General features: G+C 47.1%; 1 protein-coding gene across 1 annotated transcript in view; it reads right to left on the reverse strand.

The window, feature by feature from the left end:
* DENND2A (DENN domain containing 2A) overlaps positions 1–16,632 on the reverse strand; it is a 92,927-nt gene that overhangs the window by 56,357 nt on the left and 19,938 nt on the right. Inside the window, exons 3-5 of the mRNA XM_047694464.1 lie at positions 14,953–16,116; positions 4,179–4,306; positions 2,200–2,321 (exon numbers count right to left, since the gene is read on the reverse strand). Of these exons, the coding sequence (XP_047550420.1) occupies positions 2,200–2,321; positions 4,179–4,306; positions 14,953–16,116 (1,414 nt within the window). The remainder of the gene's footprint in view (positions 1–2,199; positions 2,322–4,178; positions 4,307–14,952; positions 16,117–16,632) is intronic.

The following is a 16,632-nucleotide window of genomic DNA, read 5'->3' on the forward strand; positions in this document are numbered from 1 at the left end:
AGAGGGAGAAGCAGGCTCTCCACAGAGCAGGGACCCGGACTCGGGCCTTGATCCCAGGACCCCGGGATAATGACCCAAGCCAAAGGCAGACACTTAACCCACTGAACCACCCAGGCACCCCTGGGGAGATGTTTTTAAGATACATTACACAACTTAAATCATATTTCAAATCATCAAAGAGATATCCTAATGCAGTATACACAATTTGGTATAAAATGAACACTTCAGCCCATTGAGTAAGAGGGGAAGGAGTTCCAGGGACTGGAATGACCTAGAAGTTTCCTGAAGGAAGCATGATTGATCTGGGCCTTAAAGGATGGGGAGAGAAAGGCAAGAACCAAGGGCAGACATAGAAATGACCTAGCAGGGTGCCTGGGTGGCTCAGTGGGTTAAAGCCTCTGCCTTCAGCTCAGGTCATGATCCCAGGGTCCTGGGATCGAGACCCGCATCGGGCTCTCTGCTTGGCGGGGAGCCTGCTTCCTCCTCTCTCTCTGCCTGCCTCTCTGCCTGCTTGTGATCTCTCTCTCTCTCTCTGTCAAATAAATAAATAAATAAAATCTTTAAAAAAAAAAAAAAAAAGAAATGACCTAGCACAGAGGTGGGCAAAATACAATGCGTGGGCCGTATCAGGCCCTCCATCTGCTTTTATATAGGCCATGACCTAAGAATAGTTCTTACATTTTTTTTTTTAAGATTTTATTTGTACTTATTTGACAAAGAGAGATCACAAGTAGGTAGAGAGGCAGGCAGAGAGAGAAGGGGATACAGGCTCCCTGCCGAGCAGAGAGCCCGATGGGGGGATTCGATCCTAGGACCCTGAAATCATGACCTGAGCTGAAGGCAGAGGCCCCAACCTGCTGAGCCACCCAGGTACCCCAGTTCTTACATTTTTAAATGGTTGGTGGAGTGCCTGGGTGGCTCAGTTGATTAAGCCTTTGGCTCAGGACATGATCTCAGGGTTCTGGGATCGAGTCCCGTGTCGAGCACCCTGCTCAGTGTGGAGTTTGCTTGTCCCTCTCCCTCTATCCCTCCCCCCAGCTCAACTCTCTCTTTCTCAAATAAATAAATAGAATCTTTAAAACATTTTTAAATGATTGGAAAATAAGTTAGATTTCATGATGTGAAAATTACATAAAATTCAAATTTTGGTGTCTATAAAATTTTGTTTTCATTTTTTTAAAAGATTTTATTTATTTATTTGACAGAGATCACAAGTAGGCAGAGAGGCAGGCAGGGTGGGGGGGGAGCAGGCTCCCTGCTGAGCAGAGAGCCCGATGAGGGGCTCAATCCCAGGACCCTGAGATCATGACCTGAGCCAAAGGTACCCACTGAGCCACCCAGGTGCCCCATAAAGTTTTTTTTTTTATACACGGCACATTCTTTTGTTTGGATACTGTCTACTGCTGCTTTACACTACAATGGCAGCACTGGGTAGTTGCAACAGAGAGTCTATATTTACCTTCTGGTCCTTTGGGGGAAACGTTTGCCAGTCCTGGGCCTCTAATGTCAGAGGGGCAATTAATAGGCTCTTGCTGGAAGGGAGCTTTTGTATGTCGGAAATTAGGTAGTAACGGGTACCCAGGGATCAATTATGAAAGATTATTTAATGTCAAGCTAAGGAATATGAATTCAATCCTGTAGGCAATGAGTTATACGGAATAGAATTTTATTACCTATATGTATATAGTGCAAAATTCCAAAAGGCTCAAAAGGATATTCTGTAAAAAATGTCAGTTTCTACCTTGACCTTCAGGTATTCACCCAGACAGCTCCACAGATGTCCCCACTTACTCATTCTGAGGTTTCTGTATAGAGATAATCTTCTATGTACATAAACATGTATGTATATTTTTCTATTTAAAACCCCACAAATGGTAGCATGCTATAAAAGTACTGTTTCTGCACCAGAAACTTTGTTTTAGGTCAGGACAATCTTTATAGTTGTATAATATGGGTGTACTGTCATATTTACTCAGCTTGACCCAGAAGCTACAATACTATTTTAGGATGCTTGGTTGAGCAGAGGGGTTCCAGAAAAACTAGAGGCAGAAGAGCAGGCAGGTGGCCAATACACATATCCAGGAGCCTAACAGTGAGGGTGGCCTGGCATTCCAGCATAATCCGGAACTCCAGGCTGCTCAGGGCCATCGTGCTGGGGGGGGACCCCTCTCCCCGCACTGCTCCCCTGGGGACTCATACCTTAGACGATGTGTCAGGAATGGAGGAAGTGGGAGAACCAGGAAAGGTCAAGACACATTTCTTTCCCAGGCAGCGACCATGTAACTCAACGTCCTCATAAGGGTTTTCCTTCATTGGCGGATCTATGGTCAAAGGCAGCAAGTCAGGAACTGGGAACATCAAGTAAGTTTGCCTTATCAGGTATCTACCCAACACCTTGGCCTCTCCTTGTGGGGATGTCTGATATCTTGTTACCCACTCACGCCCTTCCTCCTGTACCCAGATTTTCACTGGGGTAACTTCCCACGTCCTCAGTCTTAGGTCTTAGGTGCACAGAGTTAACTCCATTCTGAGCTGCAGAGCTTTAGCCAATCGGAGTATCGCCAGTCCCTGCCTCAGTGTCCGGGTCAGGGAAGGGCTCATATCCCAAGCTTACGCCAATCAGTGCACAGATTCCTGGGCTCTGAAGGTGAACAAGGAACCTAAACCAGTCTCATCAGAGTCAGAGTGAACCTCAGGTTTTTCGTGCAGCACAAGGGTTCTTCCTTTCCAACTGGAAGGTATGGATTCTCCACAGCTGATGGCAGCCGTCATGGAGATGATGGGAAAGCTGCTGAGCATGGCGCTAACCCGAGAGATAGGAAACAAGGGAGAACAGGCCAGTTTGGGTCACATGAGCCAACAAATGCCCTTGGTACTTCATCGGGGTCTTCTGTTCTCTGTAACTGAAAGCTGCCCTGTCAGGTACACATGGAAGACCAGATCTCATACCACTTTGGACCTGGGAAGCCTACGGCTTTGGCAGCAACCCACCTCCACAACTTGGACACCAGAATTCCGATTGTCCATGGGGAAATTCATAGTTCGGCTAAATACACACACCCTTCTAGTCTCCTGTTTTCTCCCACCACGGAGTCTTCTCTTCTGGTACTGGTGACTGTATGCACATATGTGTGTGTGTATCTGCTCTACCTGCCCCTTGCCTGTGGCCACATGTAGGCTTCTCCTTCTTACCAGCTCCTTTCTTCCCAACTACCCATGCCCCAACAAGCAGACAGTGGGCCCAGCTCCCACCCGTCAGTCAAACTGTGATGTTCCCTGGGGAGTAGTTAACTCACTAATTCAAATGCAAACACACTCTGCAAATCTGAGCTCCACTTGAGAATTTAAAAGAATTAAGGCCGGGGCGCCTGGGTGGCTCAGTGGTTAAAGCCTCTGCCTTTGGCTCAGGTCATGATCCCAGGGTTCTGGGATCGAGCCTCACATCGGGCTCTCTGCTCAGCAGGGAGCCTGCCTCCTCCTCCTCTCTCTCTCTGCCTGCCTCTGTGCCTACTTGTGATCTGTCAAATAAATAAAAATTAAAAAAAAAAAAGAAAAAAAGAATTAAGGCCAACATTAGATATATTTTTAATAACAGACATTAATCTTAGTCTGAATTTTGATGTCCTATTACTGCCACACTCCTATAGATTCAGGGAGAGGGTGGTGGCCCGAGTTTTCCTTCATTCGGTAGTCCCCACACTTCACTGAGCATCTGTGACACATGAGGAAAGGAACTTTGCCTCCCATTTTCTCCCACCCCCCACCCGACCAGGCAGCTGTGGTCATCTTTAGTATACAGATGAGAGATCTGAAGTTCAGAGGAGTTAAGGCCCCGGCTCAGCGGCATACAGCTAACACAGCAGAGCCGAGAGTCAGTCATGGCCACCGAGACTCCATGTCTCCAGCGCATCCCGCCGCACCCTGCCACCTCTGTGGCGGTTCCTGAGCAGCCTTTCCACACCCCTCCCAGTCCCCGTGCTCTCACATGTCCCTCGAGGGTCCCTCTCTTTCACCCCTTCCAGCTCGCTCATTTATCTGAGTACATGTATTTCTTCAAGACTCTGTGCATGTGCCTGTGTACGTGTGTACGTGTGTGTGTGTTTCAAGTACTCAGCCCCATTTCCTCTCTCCCCTTTCTCACAAACTCATTCCCATGCACAGGCACGTAGGCCTCTTACCTAGAATGTCTTCGTAGACGTTCTCCTCAGATAAAGTGCGTGTGAGCCCCAACTTGGTCTGTGCGTACCAGTCCACCCTGCTGTTCTCAGAGGAAGACTGCAGTAAGTCTTCAAACTCATAGGACTTTCTGGTTTGTACAAGATGGGAGAAAAGCAAACAAGAACTCGAATCAAACTGGGCTGGTCCAGAGATTATATACCAAACAATTTTCTTCCTGCAAACATTTCTTTTACTGAAATCAACTCTGTTCCTTGCAAGAAGGTATGAAAATCCTTAAATAAGAAGTGTGGCTTTTGTGTGAAAGAATGTTTACGCTGTTATGCTGTGTAAAGGTAGCAAAGTGTGTACACACACACACACACACACACACACACACACACACAGTCCCAACTTTGGAAGCAATCATATACATAGAAAAGAAGAAGAAAGGAAGGAAGTGAAATATACAGCGACTATCTCGGGAGGGACAAATGGCTCGTGGCTTCTCTTCACTTTCACTTTACTGGACTTTTTAAATACTCTGCAATGTTTACAGAGCACACACTCATGATTGGAAAGGAGCAGCGAAGGCCAGTTCAGAGTGGACCAGAGGTCTGGGCACCTCCCCACTTCTCTCACTGAGTGGTTATTATCCGAATGAAACTCAGAGGCCAGCTGAGACACCTCCCCTCCCCACCTGCCCCTCAGAGATCGGTGCAAGTGTGGCTGCTTCTCTGTCCATGGCTGGGCTCACTCTCTGGCTATCACCCTCACCTGTATCCACAGGAGCTGTCCCTGTCCTGCTGGGGCTGATCTAATGCAAAGTCCAGCCCCTTCTCCCGCCCTGCCCCCTCAGCCTCTCACCTTGAGTTTCTTTGATTTCTGAAGCTTCACTGAACATTTGGGAGGCCATGAGGTAGACCATAAGAAGAAATACAGAGGACCTTGGCCGCCTCACCGGTTCAGTCCATCTCCTCTTTTTTCTCCTCTCTCCCTATCCTTCTCCAAAGTAACCCACAACCTTCCCCCACCCCGCCCCTCCACCACCCCCCAGTTGGAGCAGAACCACACTGCCCACTCAGGCTCGGGAGTCCATCTCCAGCAGACCTGTCAAGAATTTGCGTTGAACACACTCGCCTTCCCTGAACAGGAGGAAGACAGGAGTTCGCCAGAGCATGCACGAAGAAACAGGATGGTGAACTGTGTTAAGCTCAGTGACAGAAAAGCACAGTGAGACTGTCAGGAGGCCTCATTTTAGGCTGGGGACGCATCCGGTAAGGTCGTGCTGACAAAGTTACTCATTAAAGCTGAAACCTGGAGAACAGAAGACAGACCTCAGCTGGGGGAAGAGTATTCCAAGAAGAGGAAAGGGCACTTGTGAGGATCCTGCGGCCGCAGGGAACTCAGGGCATTTGTGGAGGGGGCACACAGCCATTCGGCAAGCCTGTACCGCAAGGACATGAGTGAGTGCTGGGCGACGAGAGGGCGGAGCCAGGCAAGGGCCATTTGCCCGCCTTCCACGCTTTGGGGTTTCTTGCATTTTATTTTATTTTCTCATTTTTTTTTAAAGCAGGCTCCGCATACAACGTGGGCCCCAAACTCACAACCCTAAGACCAATACCTGAGTTGAGACCAAGGGTTGGCCGCTCAATTGACTGAGCATCCAGGCGCCCCTGGGATTCTTGCATTTTATATCTTTCCCTCTTGGCTAGTTTCCTTCTCTCTTTAAACACACACACAGGTTTCCTCTAGAAAAACTCTCCCTGGAAGCAATGACCCTCATAGTCTGTGATTTCTCACCTTCCTTGCCAACAGTTGTAAACTGGCATGGGTTGGGGGTTGGGAGGAGGAGGGGAAGAGCTGAAGCTCTCTGGCTATTCCTTTACTGGAGCTCACTGGTTTTTCTTCCTTTTAAAAACCAGCTCACTGGTTTTCCTTCCTTTCCTGGCCTCTGTATGCATCCTTTTTCTGAAGCTGACCCCTGAAGCTCACTAGTGAGTTTCTGGTAAAACCTACCCACTTCCTGGAGCCTTTCTGTGGGCCAGGGCTGGTATTCTAATGAGACAGGCAAAGAAATTGAGAGTAAACATTTAGAAACTTTTAAAAAAAAATTTTTTTTTTTAAATTTCTATAACCAACATGAGGCTCGAACTCACGACCCCAAGATCAAGAGTCACATGCTCTACAGACCGTAACTGCCAGATGCCCATGTTGAGACACTTTTAAATCAATTTGACAGAATAAATTTTTAAAACACAACTGGAACTTGCACAGTGTTGTCTTTTTTCATGTCACTTCTCTGGTCATTCTTTTTTATTGTATTTTACAAATGTTTTGTTCAGCAAAGCACTGCAAACACAGGCTCACAGGTGCCCCTAGGGTTTGAGGAGCTGGGTGCAAGGCTGCCCACATGCTACTTCTCCCCTCATACAACTTCCTGCGCCTTCACGGGCAGCTCTCTTCCTGGTCCTTTCCCTCTTTCTGGGCTTTGGGCGTATCCCAAGGTTTTTCTTTAGATTCTAAGCTTCGTATCTCCACATCCGAATTCATCACCCCTTATCTCCACTCCACCCTTGTTCCTTCTGATCCTGAGCTCAGCCTGTGGCGTGGCCCAGGAACACAAAGAACGGCCAGGCTTCCAGCTTCCAGCCTCGGTGCCTATGGTTTTAAGTCAGGTCATGAGGCTGAAAACTGTCACTTATGCCCTGGGGGGCCTGACTTATTCACAGGAGCTCAGGCTGTGAAGGAAGGGCTCTCTTTCCATGCACCCCTTCTCCCACCCCTTGAGGTGTCCAGCCAGGAGAGGAAGGACTGAGCTTCAGAGCTCCAGGAGATGGGGGTCTAGGTGAGTGGGAAGCAGATCTGAGTTGTTTTCTCTAGGGTGGGACTGTGTCGTCCAGTGTGCCCCGCCCCCAACTCCCAAACACTCCTTAGTCAGGGATGCCTCGCCCAGGCTGGTACTAGCCAGGCAGTGGCTTGGGGATGGGGGTGTGGTGGTCTGTGAGCCAGAGCAGAGCAAAGTTACTGGGCTGGAGTGGGGCACAACTCCTGGGTTTTCCCTGCTGAGTTAACCAGATCATGTTAGCTAGAGTCCCCAGCACGCACACTACCTAGATTTGGTAAGGAAGATGCAAACTGTTCAAAGAGATCACAGAATCATTCACTCAACATTTACTGAGTAGTGACTAAGGGCTTTACTCAGATTAGCACGTTTGAACTTTGCAACAACCTTGTGAGAAATTACTATTATTATCCATACTTTATACATGAGAATAAAGAGATGGAGAGAGGTTAGATTAATTGCTCAAGGTCACATGGGGAAAAAGTGGTAGAGTCAGGGTCAGAACCCGGAAGTCTGGTGGTGGATGGTGCTCTTAGTGCAGGCACTAGGCGGAGTATGAATGTAAGTCAATATGGGAGGAAATGTGTAGTCACAAAAAGGTTTTAATACCTTTATTTACATATTAACCTTGCACAAAAGGGAATTTCAAAAGGCTAACAGTAACCACATCCAAATTGGCTTCTCTCTTGTTTTAAACATTTCCATATTTGTTCCACATCCAGTCCATATGTTTAATAAGCACCTTCTGGGGTCTGAGCTGAGCCCACAGCTGGTGATGCAAAGGCAAGAAGTCCCTGCCTTCGGGGAGTCCACAGCCTGGTGAAGGGGTGTAACCTCCTCTCAGCCTCAGTTTGCTTCTCGGGCCCTCAAATTATCATGTGATTGTGGTACTTCTTAGTTTTAGAAATGCTAGAATGCTCCAATGGGCTCACTGAAGTTTGCTGACAAGAGTTATAACTTAGGTATTATCCCAATTTTGACAACCAATGCCAAATACTGTGATTTCAAGTAGTATCTTGAAGGTTATTCATGACTTTTCCATTTTTTATAAATGAAATACTGTCTTACAAGCTCCTCCCCCATTGAATGACCCACGGGAATCTCAAAATGAATAAATCCAAAATTGAACTCAGCCTCCCACTCTCCCTCCTGGGTGAGGACCAGCTCCTCCTCCAGTGCTCCTCAGCAAAGGCTATGCTATCACCATCTGTCCAGATGTTTATGCCTTAAACCTGGGAGTCCTGTCCAAATCCCCTTCTCCATTAGCACCCATTTCTAACCAATTAGTTGGAGTGATTTTAACCAATTTTAACCAATTTGCTGGAGTTACCAGCGGTATTCCCAGTATCCCCTACTTCCCTCAGTCCCCACTGCAGTGAAACCACAGGCCAACCCCAACGTCTCCAGGCTCTGCCTTCCACCCACTGCTACCCACTAGGCCCATTGGTGCCCCTCCCAGTCCGCTTTTCACAAATGCAAATCAGGCTGGGACTCTCTCCTTCTTAAAAACTTTGACATGTTTCCCATTTGTCTTAGGCGGTAGACCCAAATCCTTGCCTGGTCTATGGGACTCTTCCAGAGCCGGCTACAGAAGACCTGGGGGCCTCAGCTCACACCCTTCCTGACCCTCTGGCCACACTCCTGCCTTCAGGGCCTCGGGCACACTAAATCTTTCTTGCTCTGGGACCTTCATCTGTTTCTCACCTGAACACTCATCTCCACCTTCCTTCTTGCCTGGGAACCTCAGGCCTCTGGGGGAGGGCTGCTTCCACCCCAGTGCGGCCCTGTTTCCAGGACAGGTGAGATACCGCTACTGAACATTCCCACAGTTCCACAAGCTTCCTGCAGCCCTGAGTGCGGTTATAGTTCGTAACTGCAGAGCTGTGTACGTCTAAAGACCACTAGTCTGTGAGGTCCGGGAGACCAGGGTCTCCGTCTGTTCTGTTCACTGCTATATGCTAATATCACAGAGGTGCATGATAAATATTTGTTGGTTGAATAAATGAGTGACTATTTTAAAAGCTGGTTTTAATGGCCAAACTTACTGCTTATAGTTTATCCCTCCATTGGGGTAAAGAAAATAAGGCAGCTGTATTCTTGGAGCTAATTTTTAGTCAATTGTTTGGAACACATCTTCCCCAGGATTATTCTCAGCTATGACTTAAATGAGCTTGGAGAGCCTGGGACCTAGGCACCACTTCAAACACCATTCGGTTGGGCTGGGAACTGTAAAAACCATGCTTTGATTGCCTCAGCCACCTGCGCTGCCACACTCTCTTCTTACCTCGGTCCCCAGCAACCACACGCAGCTCTTTCCCTGTCCTACCAGGCCATTGGGAGGAGCATTCATGTCACCAGGTGATCAGAGTGAGGGGCTAAGTGGGAGAAGACTTATGGTAGCTCAGCCCACACTCTTATTGGTGACCCCCTCCAACAAGTGCAACTGCTACTCACATTGGGTTTCTGCTTATCTCTATCCTGAATCCAAAACAGAAACGTCAGAAGAAAAAAACATCTCTATCCCCCATTATGCCTAACATCCAACCATTTCCACTTCTAGTGCGAAATAAGACATGACAGTCACTGCTCTAATGTAGAATAACAACCATCCTCTCTATTCTCGTGTCTTTGTTTTCTAATGCAACCACCATTAAAATAAATGAATTTAGGGCACCCGGGTGGCTCAGTGGGTTAAGCCTCTGCCTTGGGCTCGGGTCATGATCTCAGAAGGGTCCTGGGATTGAGCCCCGAAAGGGACTCTCTGCTCAGCAGGGAGCCTGCTTCCTCCTCTCGTTCTGCCTGCCTCTCTGCCTACTTGTGATATCTCTCTCTCTGTCAAATAAATAAAATCTTTAAAAATTTTAAAAAAAAATGAATTTGCAAAATCAAGCTTCTCCAGTGCTTTCAGGTAACTTCTGCTCTAGGTCTTAATCAAACAATTTGCCCTTCTGAAGATTTTAAATACTCGGGTTTTCTTTTCTTTTTAAGATTTATTTACTTATTTAGGAGAGAGAGAAAGCCCTGCATTCATGAGCGTGCATGTGCAAGTGCACGTGGGAGGGGCAGAGGGAGAGGGAGAGAGAATCTCAAGCAGACTCCCTGCTGAGCACAGAGCCCAACCCTGAGATCATGACTTGAGCTGAAACCAAGAGTAGGACACTTCACAGACTGAGCCATCCAGGTGCCCTATTATGCTCAGTGTTGGTTTACTTTATTTTATTTATTTATTTGGCAGACAGAGAGAGAGAGAGCGAGCCAAGCAGGGGCGGCAGCAGAGGGACAGGGAGCAGCAGACTCCCAGCTGAGCAGGGAACCCGATGTGGAGTTCAATCCCAGGACCCTGGGATCATGACCTGAGCAAAGGCACTTAAGCAACTGAGCCACCCCAGCACCCCAACACTCAGTTTTTAGACATGGCAGTCAGAATTGCCTCATGGATGTCATGTTGACTGGGCCAGACTCCTAATATCAGGGACAGACTGCAGTATGGCTGGTAAGTTAACTTAGCCACTAACTGGGTAATAGCTGAGGGTTGCTGTCCAGCCAGACGACTCTGGGGGTCCCAGTCAGTCCTACAGAAGACGCAAATTATTGAATCAATAACATCAGGCATGTGACTTGGCAGCCATATAATGACCAAGGTTTCACGTCCTCCAAAAGTTCTGCAAGTCATATGCTAAAGCTCCGAGAAAAGGCTGAAGCTATACAATGCCAAAATAATTAGTTGAAAAGCTGAAATTTTGGTCAACATCATTATTTGGTTTCATAAAGATCTAAAAACTCTGTCATAGGATCAAATTAAATTGAAATTAAAAGTCTGCATTCCAGTTCAAACATCTGGGGCATACAGATACATGTGAATTCAGGATCCTGCTTATAATTACAAAATAGTAACTTGTTAAATGTTGGCTTTAAGGCATTCCTGCCAGTTACTCAACGCATGCCACAGGACATACACAAGCAAGTGACTGCTGCTGTAGGGACCTTATCTTTGGAATTTCTTGACATTTAAGGGTTTCTCATTTCCCATTTTAGGATGGGAGGCACAAGTCCTTGCTTTTAATTTCCTGGGGCTTTAGAGAAATGAAGAAAGAAGAAAGGGACAAAAGGAGGAGGGGAGAGAACACAGAACAGAGAAGAAAAGGGAAGAGAAGGAAAAGAAAGAAGACATTTTCTGAAACTGAGCATCTGAGTCCACTGGTTTGGCTCCCGCAGAAGCGTACTCATCGGCCTATGAAAATGAGCCCAATGCATTCTCTGAAGTGCGCAGCCTGGCCATGTAATTCTAAACCCTCCCAACCTCAAAATCCTTAATCATTCCTTTCTTCAGCTCTGGCTTGGCTCTCCTGTTTTAGAGAGGGCAGTAAGTCTGCCAAATTTGAGTTGAGCCTCTTCTTTTTGTTAAGAGATAGGACCACAATAAAAAGTACACTTTATTTTTCTAAGTAGAAAATGAACATCATGCCCTAATCACCTCCACTGTACTATTTTAAACAAAAGGAAAAAATCCAAAGCCAAAATTCTTAAAACACAGCTGATGTAACCATATTCAAACTGGCCAAGAAAAATTTCATTTTTGGACTGAAACTAAGTAACTTTAGCTGGTTTTAAAGAGAATGCTGGAAGACCACAAAGAGCAGATGGTAGCTACAAGAGAAAAGATAATGGGAATAACTGTTCACTAGGTTGATCTATCTGCCCAGAGATGACACAGAGGTAAGATTCTGATTTCCCAGAAGCAACCTGTCCCTGAAAAAGGGGGCCTTCCTGGAGGAACAGTCCAGAAAGGGCAGAGAAGAGCTGCTGTCATGACACACTGGGGTCATGAGCAGAAAGGTCACCCCAGTACTTAGGCACTTGGGTTTTGGCACCAGTTTGGGAAAGGATTAAGAACTGGAGGCGGATACAGCTTTCTCAGAACATAAACAAGGAAGCCTCTAAGTTCTTCAAAAGATCTTACGTACCACTGATACCCTAGCCTGGTAAAGACAGTACAATGAAAGCCATGTAAAGACCAGTCACATTTATGGAATACTAACACCAAAATCTTAAATAAAGTATTAGAAACAGAATTCCACAGTATATTAAGAGAGTAACAAACCAGGACCAAATGAGAGTGCATTCCCAAAATGTAAGAATGGGTTAATATTAGGATATAAAGTCATTATTCACAGGTCAAAGGACAGGAAACGTATGACCATATAAAGCTATTGAAAAGTAACCTGACAAAAATCTAACATTCAATCCTAATTTCTAAAATCCTAAGTAAGGGGCACCTGGGTGGCTCAGTGGGTTAAAGCCTCTGCCTTCAGCTCAGGTCATGATCCCAGGGTCCTGGGATGGAGCCCCGCATCGGGCTCCCTGCTTGCAGGAAGCCTGCCTCCCCCTCTCTCTCTGCCTGCCTCTCTGCCTGCTTGTGATCTCTTGTCTGTCAAACAAATAAATAAAATCTTAAAAATAAATAAATAAAAAAAACCCTAAGTAAAAGAAGCATAGGGATGTCTGGGTGGCATAGTCAATTGAGCATCCCACTCTTGGTTTCAGCTTATCTCAGGGTTGTAAGATCTTGCTGGGCATGGAGCCTGCTTCGGATTCTCCCTCTCCCTCTGCCCCTCCCCCTCCCTCCTACCCACTCCTGTGCTCACTCTCCCTCTTTCTAAAAAGCAAAAAAAAAAATTTTTTTTTAATTAATAAGGGGCTCCTGGAATGCTCAGTCAGTTAAGTGGCTGCCTTCAGCTCACATCACGATCCCGGGGTCCTGGGATTGAGCCCCTCATCGGGTTCCCTTGCTCAGTGAGGAGCCTGCTAATCCCTCTCCCCCTGCCTGCTTCTCCCTCTGCTTGTGCCCTCTGTGTCAAATAAATAAATAAAATACTTTAAAAAATAATAAAATAAAATAAAAAAGGAAGGTGAAAAAAAAAGTGGTAATGTTGAAAGATCTCTATGACATCCTAAGTAAAAAACAGTGTGTGTGTGTGTGTGTGTATATATATATATATATATATATATATATATATATGGCATGATTTCTTTTTTTTTAAAGGACATAATTTCTTTTCCTTTCTTCCTTTCTTTCATCTATTTATCTATCTACCTACCTACCTACCTACGTACCTATCTGGAACATGCAAACTTTTTCCCTTGGAAGAGAACTTAAGAAATTCTTTTTTTTTTTTTTTTAAGATTATTTATTTATTTATTTATTTGACAGGCAGAGATTACAAGTAGGCAGAGAGGCAGGCAGAGAGAGAGAGAGAGGAGGAAGCAGGCTCCCTGCTGAGCAGAGTGCCTGATGCGGGGCTCGATCCCAGGAACCTGGGATCATGACCTGAGCCGAAGGCAGAGGCTTTAACCCACTGAGCCACCCAGGCGCCCCAAGAAATTCTGTTTTTTTCAGCCAAAACAATCTTACCTGACAGATCATGTAAAGTAGGCCAGTGACATGACTGAATGTAATTCTAGAAGACTGCTCTGGCTGCTATGGAGGAATACACTGGGGTGGGAAGTGGACACGAGAGAACTAAGGGGGTAGCAGTGAAGCAGATGTAGTCACGTACAAGGGCATGTCTCCAACAGCTTGCTGTAAATTAGATCAGGGCTCTGTGAAAAGGAGAGGAATCACAAACAACTCCTAGGATTTGGCCAAAGTGTAACGAAGGGTAATGACATTTAATAAGATGGCTGTTATTTGGGGAGGAGATGCTTAGAGTAGCCTGGACTGGGAATTTAGGTTTGGACACGTTCAATCCAAACTATGAATACAGCCAAATGGGACAGCCATGCCGGAGATGACTCTGCAAACCTTCGCTGGAAGAGGGAGTCAGGGCTGTGGGGATACATGTGGGGGTTATAAGCATGTAACTGACATTTAACGCCATGCGATGAATGAGCTCATTTAGGGAATGAGGCAGACAGAGGAGAGAAGTGCCTGCTCTCACCCAGGATGGTGTGTTGGGCGTTGTATTCTGACACTCAGGGAGAGGTAAATGGAACTGAGAAGGAGTAGCATGTGAAGCAGGACCCCCAGGAAAGCAGGGGATCTAGAAGCCCAGTGAATGGGGTGAAGTTGTTCCTCCAATGCCAAGACATGTCCTGTAAGAAAAGAACAGAGAACAGGCAACTGGATTTGGTGAGATGGGGGTCACAGGTGGCCTTGGGTCAAGAGCAGTTTCAGGGTAAGTGGCAGAAGTAACTGCAGTGAGTTAAGGGGAAAACAGAAAGTGCAGAATGGGTGACCAGAGCAGAGACAACGGCTCTGAGTTTTCCTCTATGGCTGGTTTCCAGTTTAGTGGGTATCAAACCAATTAGCACATCCCAGAAATAGGCTAGAAAGTAGTTCTCAAAGCAGAAAAGTAACAGTTTCCAATGCGCGGATCTGATCTTCAAGCATGCACATACTTTATTATTTCATGTACTATTCTGACATTATAAAAGATTTAGGGTGTGCATCTTTATGTATAAATGAGGAAACGGAGGCTTCAGGAGGTCAGACAAGGTGTTCGAGGTCACACAGAGAGACGGCAACAGGGCCGAGGCCAACCTGGGCTGTGTTTCTAGAGCTCACACCAAGAAAAAGCATGAAGAAAGGAGCCAGCGGAGACTGGAAACACCATGTATGAGTGGGGGATGGGAGTGGCAGATGAGAGTCAGCACCAATTAGCCCACTGCCAGAGTTACCACGAGTTTTCATTGAACTCTTGGTTAGTGACAGAAATAGAAGGACTCGTCACATCCAAAGGGTAATTTTCCCAAGCTAATACTCATTTTGAGGATGGAGAACACAAAACACTGGCATCACTTATCACATCTGCAGGTTTCATCAATACACTGTCTCAAGCTATGACCAGTCTGGACCAACTACAAGACCCACCCATTTAATAAAACCAGTAAGCCGCCACCTGAGAGCGGCTGTGATGCAGAAGGCACTGAGCGGACAGTCGGCCGCCACCTACCTGTGGTCAGCACTGGGTTTCGGCCTCCCGGTCCACAGTCTTCTGTTCACAGAGGAGGGTGGGGGCGAGGAGGGCAGGGGCGGGGGAGGTAGAGAAGGCAGAGGAGGCAGGTGCCTTTTATCCTTCCGGAAGCTGATGCCTGGGTTCCCGTCCTTGTCCCCTTCTCCATCGTGTTTAAACGTTCTCCGGGGCTTGGGCAGGGGGTTGATGAAGGGTTTTGCAGGGGAGCCCTCTGAGCCTCTGTCCACACCCTCCAGGCTCTGGTCGCAGGGCCTCCTGCACAAGCCTTTCCTTTCCTCTGCGGCCTCAGGGGTGGGGTCCCTGGCCTCCAGGTCCCAGTGGTGGGACCTGAATTCCAAGCTACGCCCGGCCCCACGGTTCTCAGGGAGGGTGGGCCCCTCCTCAGCCTTGTCCGGCAGGCAGTGTGGGGAATAACAAGTCCCGGGTAACTGGGGATCCAGCCCCGCCGACCCATCCTTCAGAGCCTGCTCCAGTTTCTTGACCTGCCTCAGCACGGAGAGGCTGTCATTTGGAAAGCGCTGTTTGCCCAGCCTGGGCTCTCGGCCTCTGCCCAAGCTGGGAGCCAACTGCCTGGCTGGCTGGCTGAGGTCTTGCCTTGGCTCTGCATCTTGTCCCCCAACTTTCATGACCCCTTTATTCCTCTCATTCTCCTTGCTCTCTGTCTCGGGCCTGGTTCCATCCTGTACCTCTGTGACCCACGCTCTCACACCATCACTGTTCCTCCTCCCCATCACACAGGACATCAGGTAGTCCTCTTGCCCATCTGCTCTCCTGCAGGGTACAGGGGTGGGCAACTCCTTTTTCCCTTCCCATCTGGATATCTTGTCCTTTATGCTGAGGGGCTTGTGCAGGGCCCCTCCCTGGGCAGGAGGGCAGGGGTTCTGAACACCGCTGAGCTGCCTCTTGCCCGCCTTGCTGGCTTCTTTAGCACTGAGACCTGAAGCTGGGTTGCTGATGATCATATTTGAGCTGAACATGTTCTGCTGAAGACAGTTCACTCTTGACTCTAGCATCAGGTTACTGAGACTTTCCAATGAGCTTCTTCTGGGGGGTGAATCCTGATCAGTCTCTGGCAAAGGAATGGGGGACCTAAATGGCAGCCTTCGAGGGTCTTCCCCAGCCTTTGGACCTTCCACCTTGACCCTGAACAAGAAACAGAAACATTGGGTAATGGATTCTTAGTCATAGAGACTAGCTAGAACTTAGATGTAAATGCTATATGCTAGCTGTTAAATAGTAAACGTTGAAACCACCACTTTAAGAAATCACTCTGTTCTTCTTAGGAAGACAGTATTGTGGAATGAAATGAAATGATCTACTGGATTTTTGGAATGCAGTAGACTTGAGTTTAAAGCCTAATTTAACCACTGACCAGCTGTGTGACCTTGGACAAGCTGTTTCACTTCTCTAAGCCTAAGTGTCCTCATCTGTGAAATGGGAATAATGATAATACGTATCTACCAGAGTGGCTGAAAACATTGAAAGAGGAAGGCCACATGAAGCATTTAGCATGTCGTAAGTGTATAACATTATCATTATTGTCAGCTTGTTTTCCTGATGAAAACAGGGAACATCTTCTGAGGTAAAAGCTTACGTAGTTCAGATTTCCTCTGTTTCTGGAATCAATTGAGGATGGGCCTTTGTGATGACTATTTAAAA

The sequence above is a fragment of the Lutra lutra genome, chromosome 11, assembly GCF_902655055.1.
Source record: "Lutra lutra chromosome 11, mLutLut1.2, whole genome shotgun sequence".
Lineage (NCBI taxonomy): Eukaryota > Metazoa > Chordata > Mammalia > Carnivora > Mustelidae > Lutra > Lutra lutra.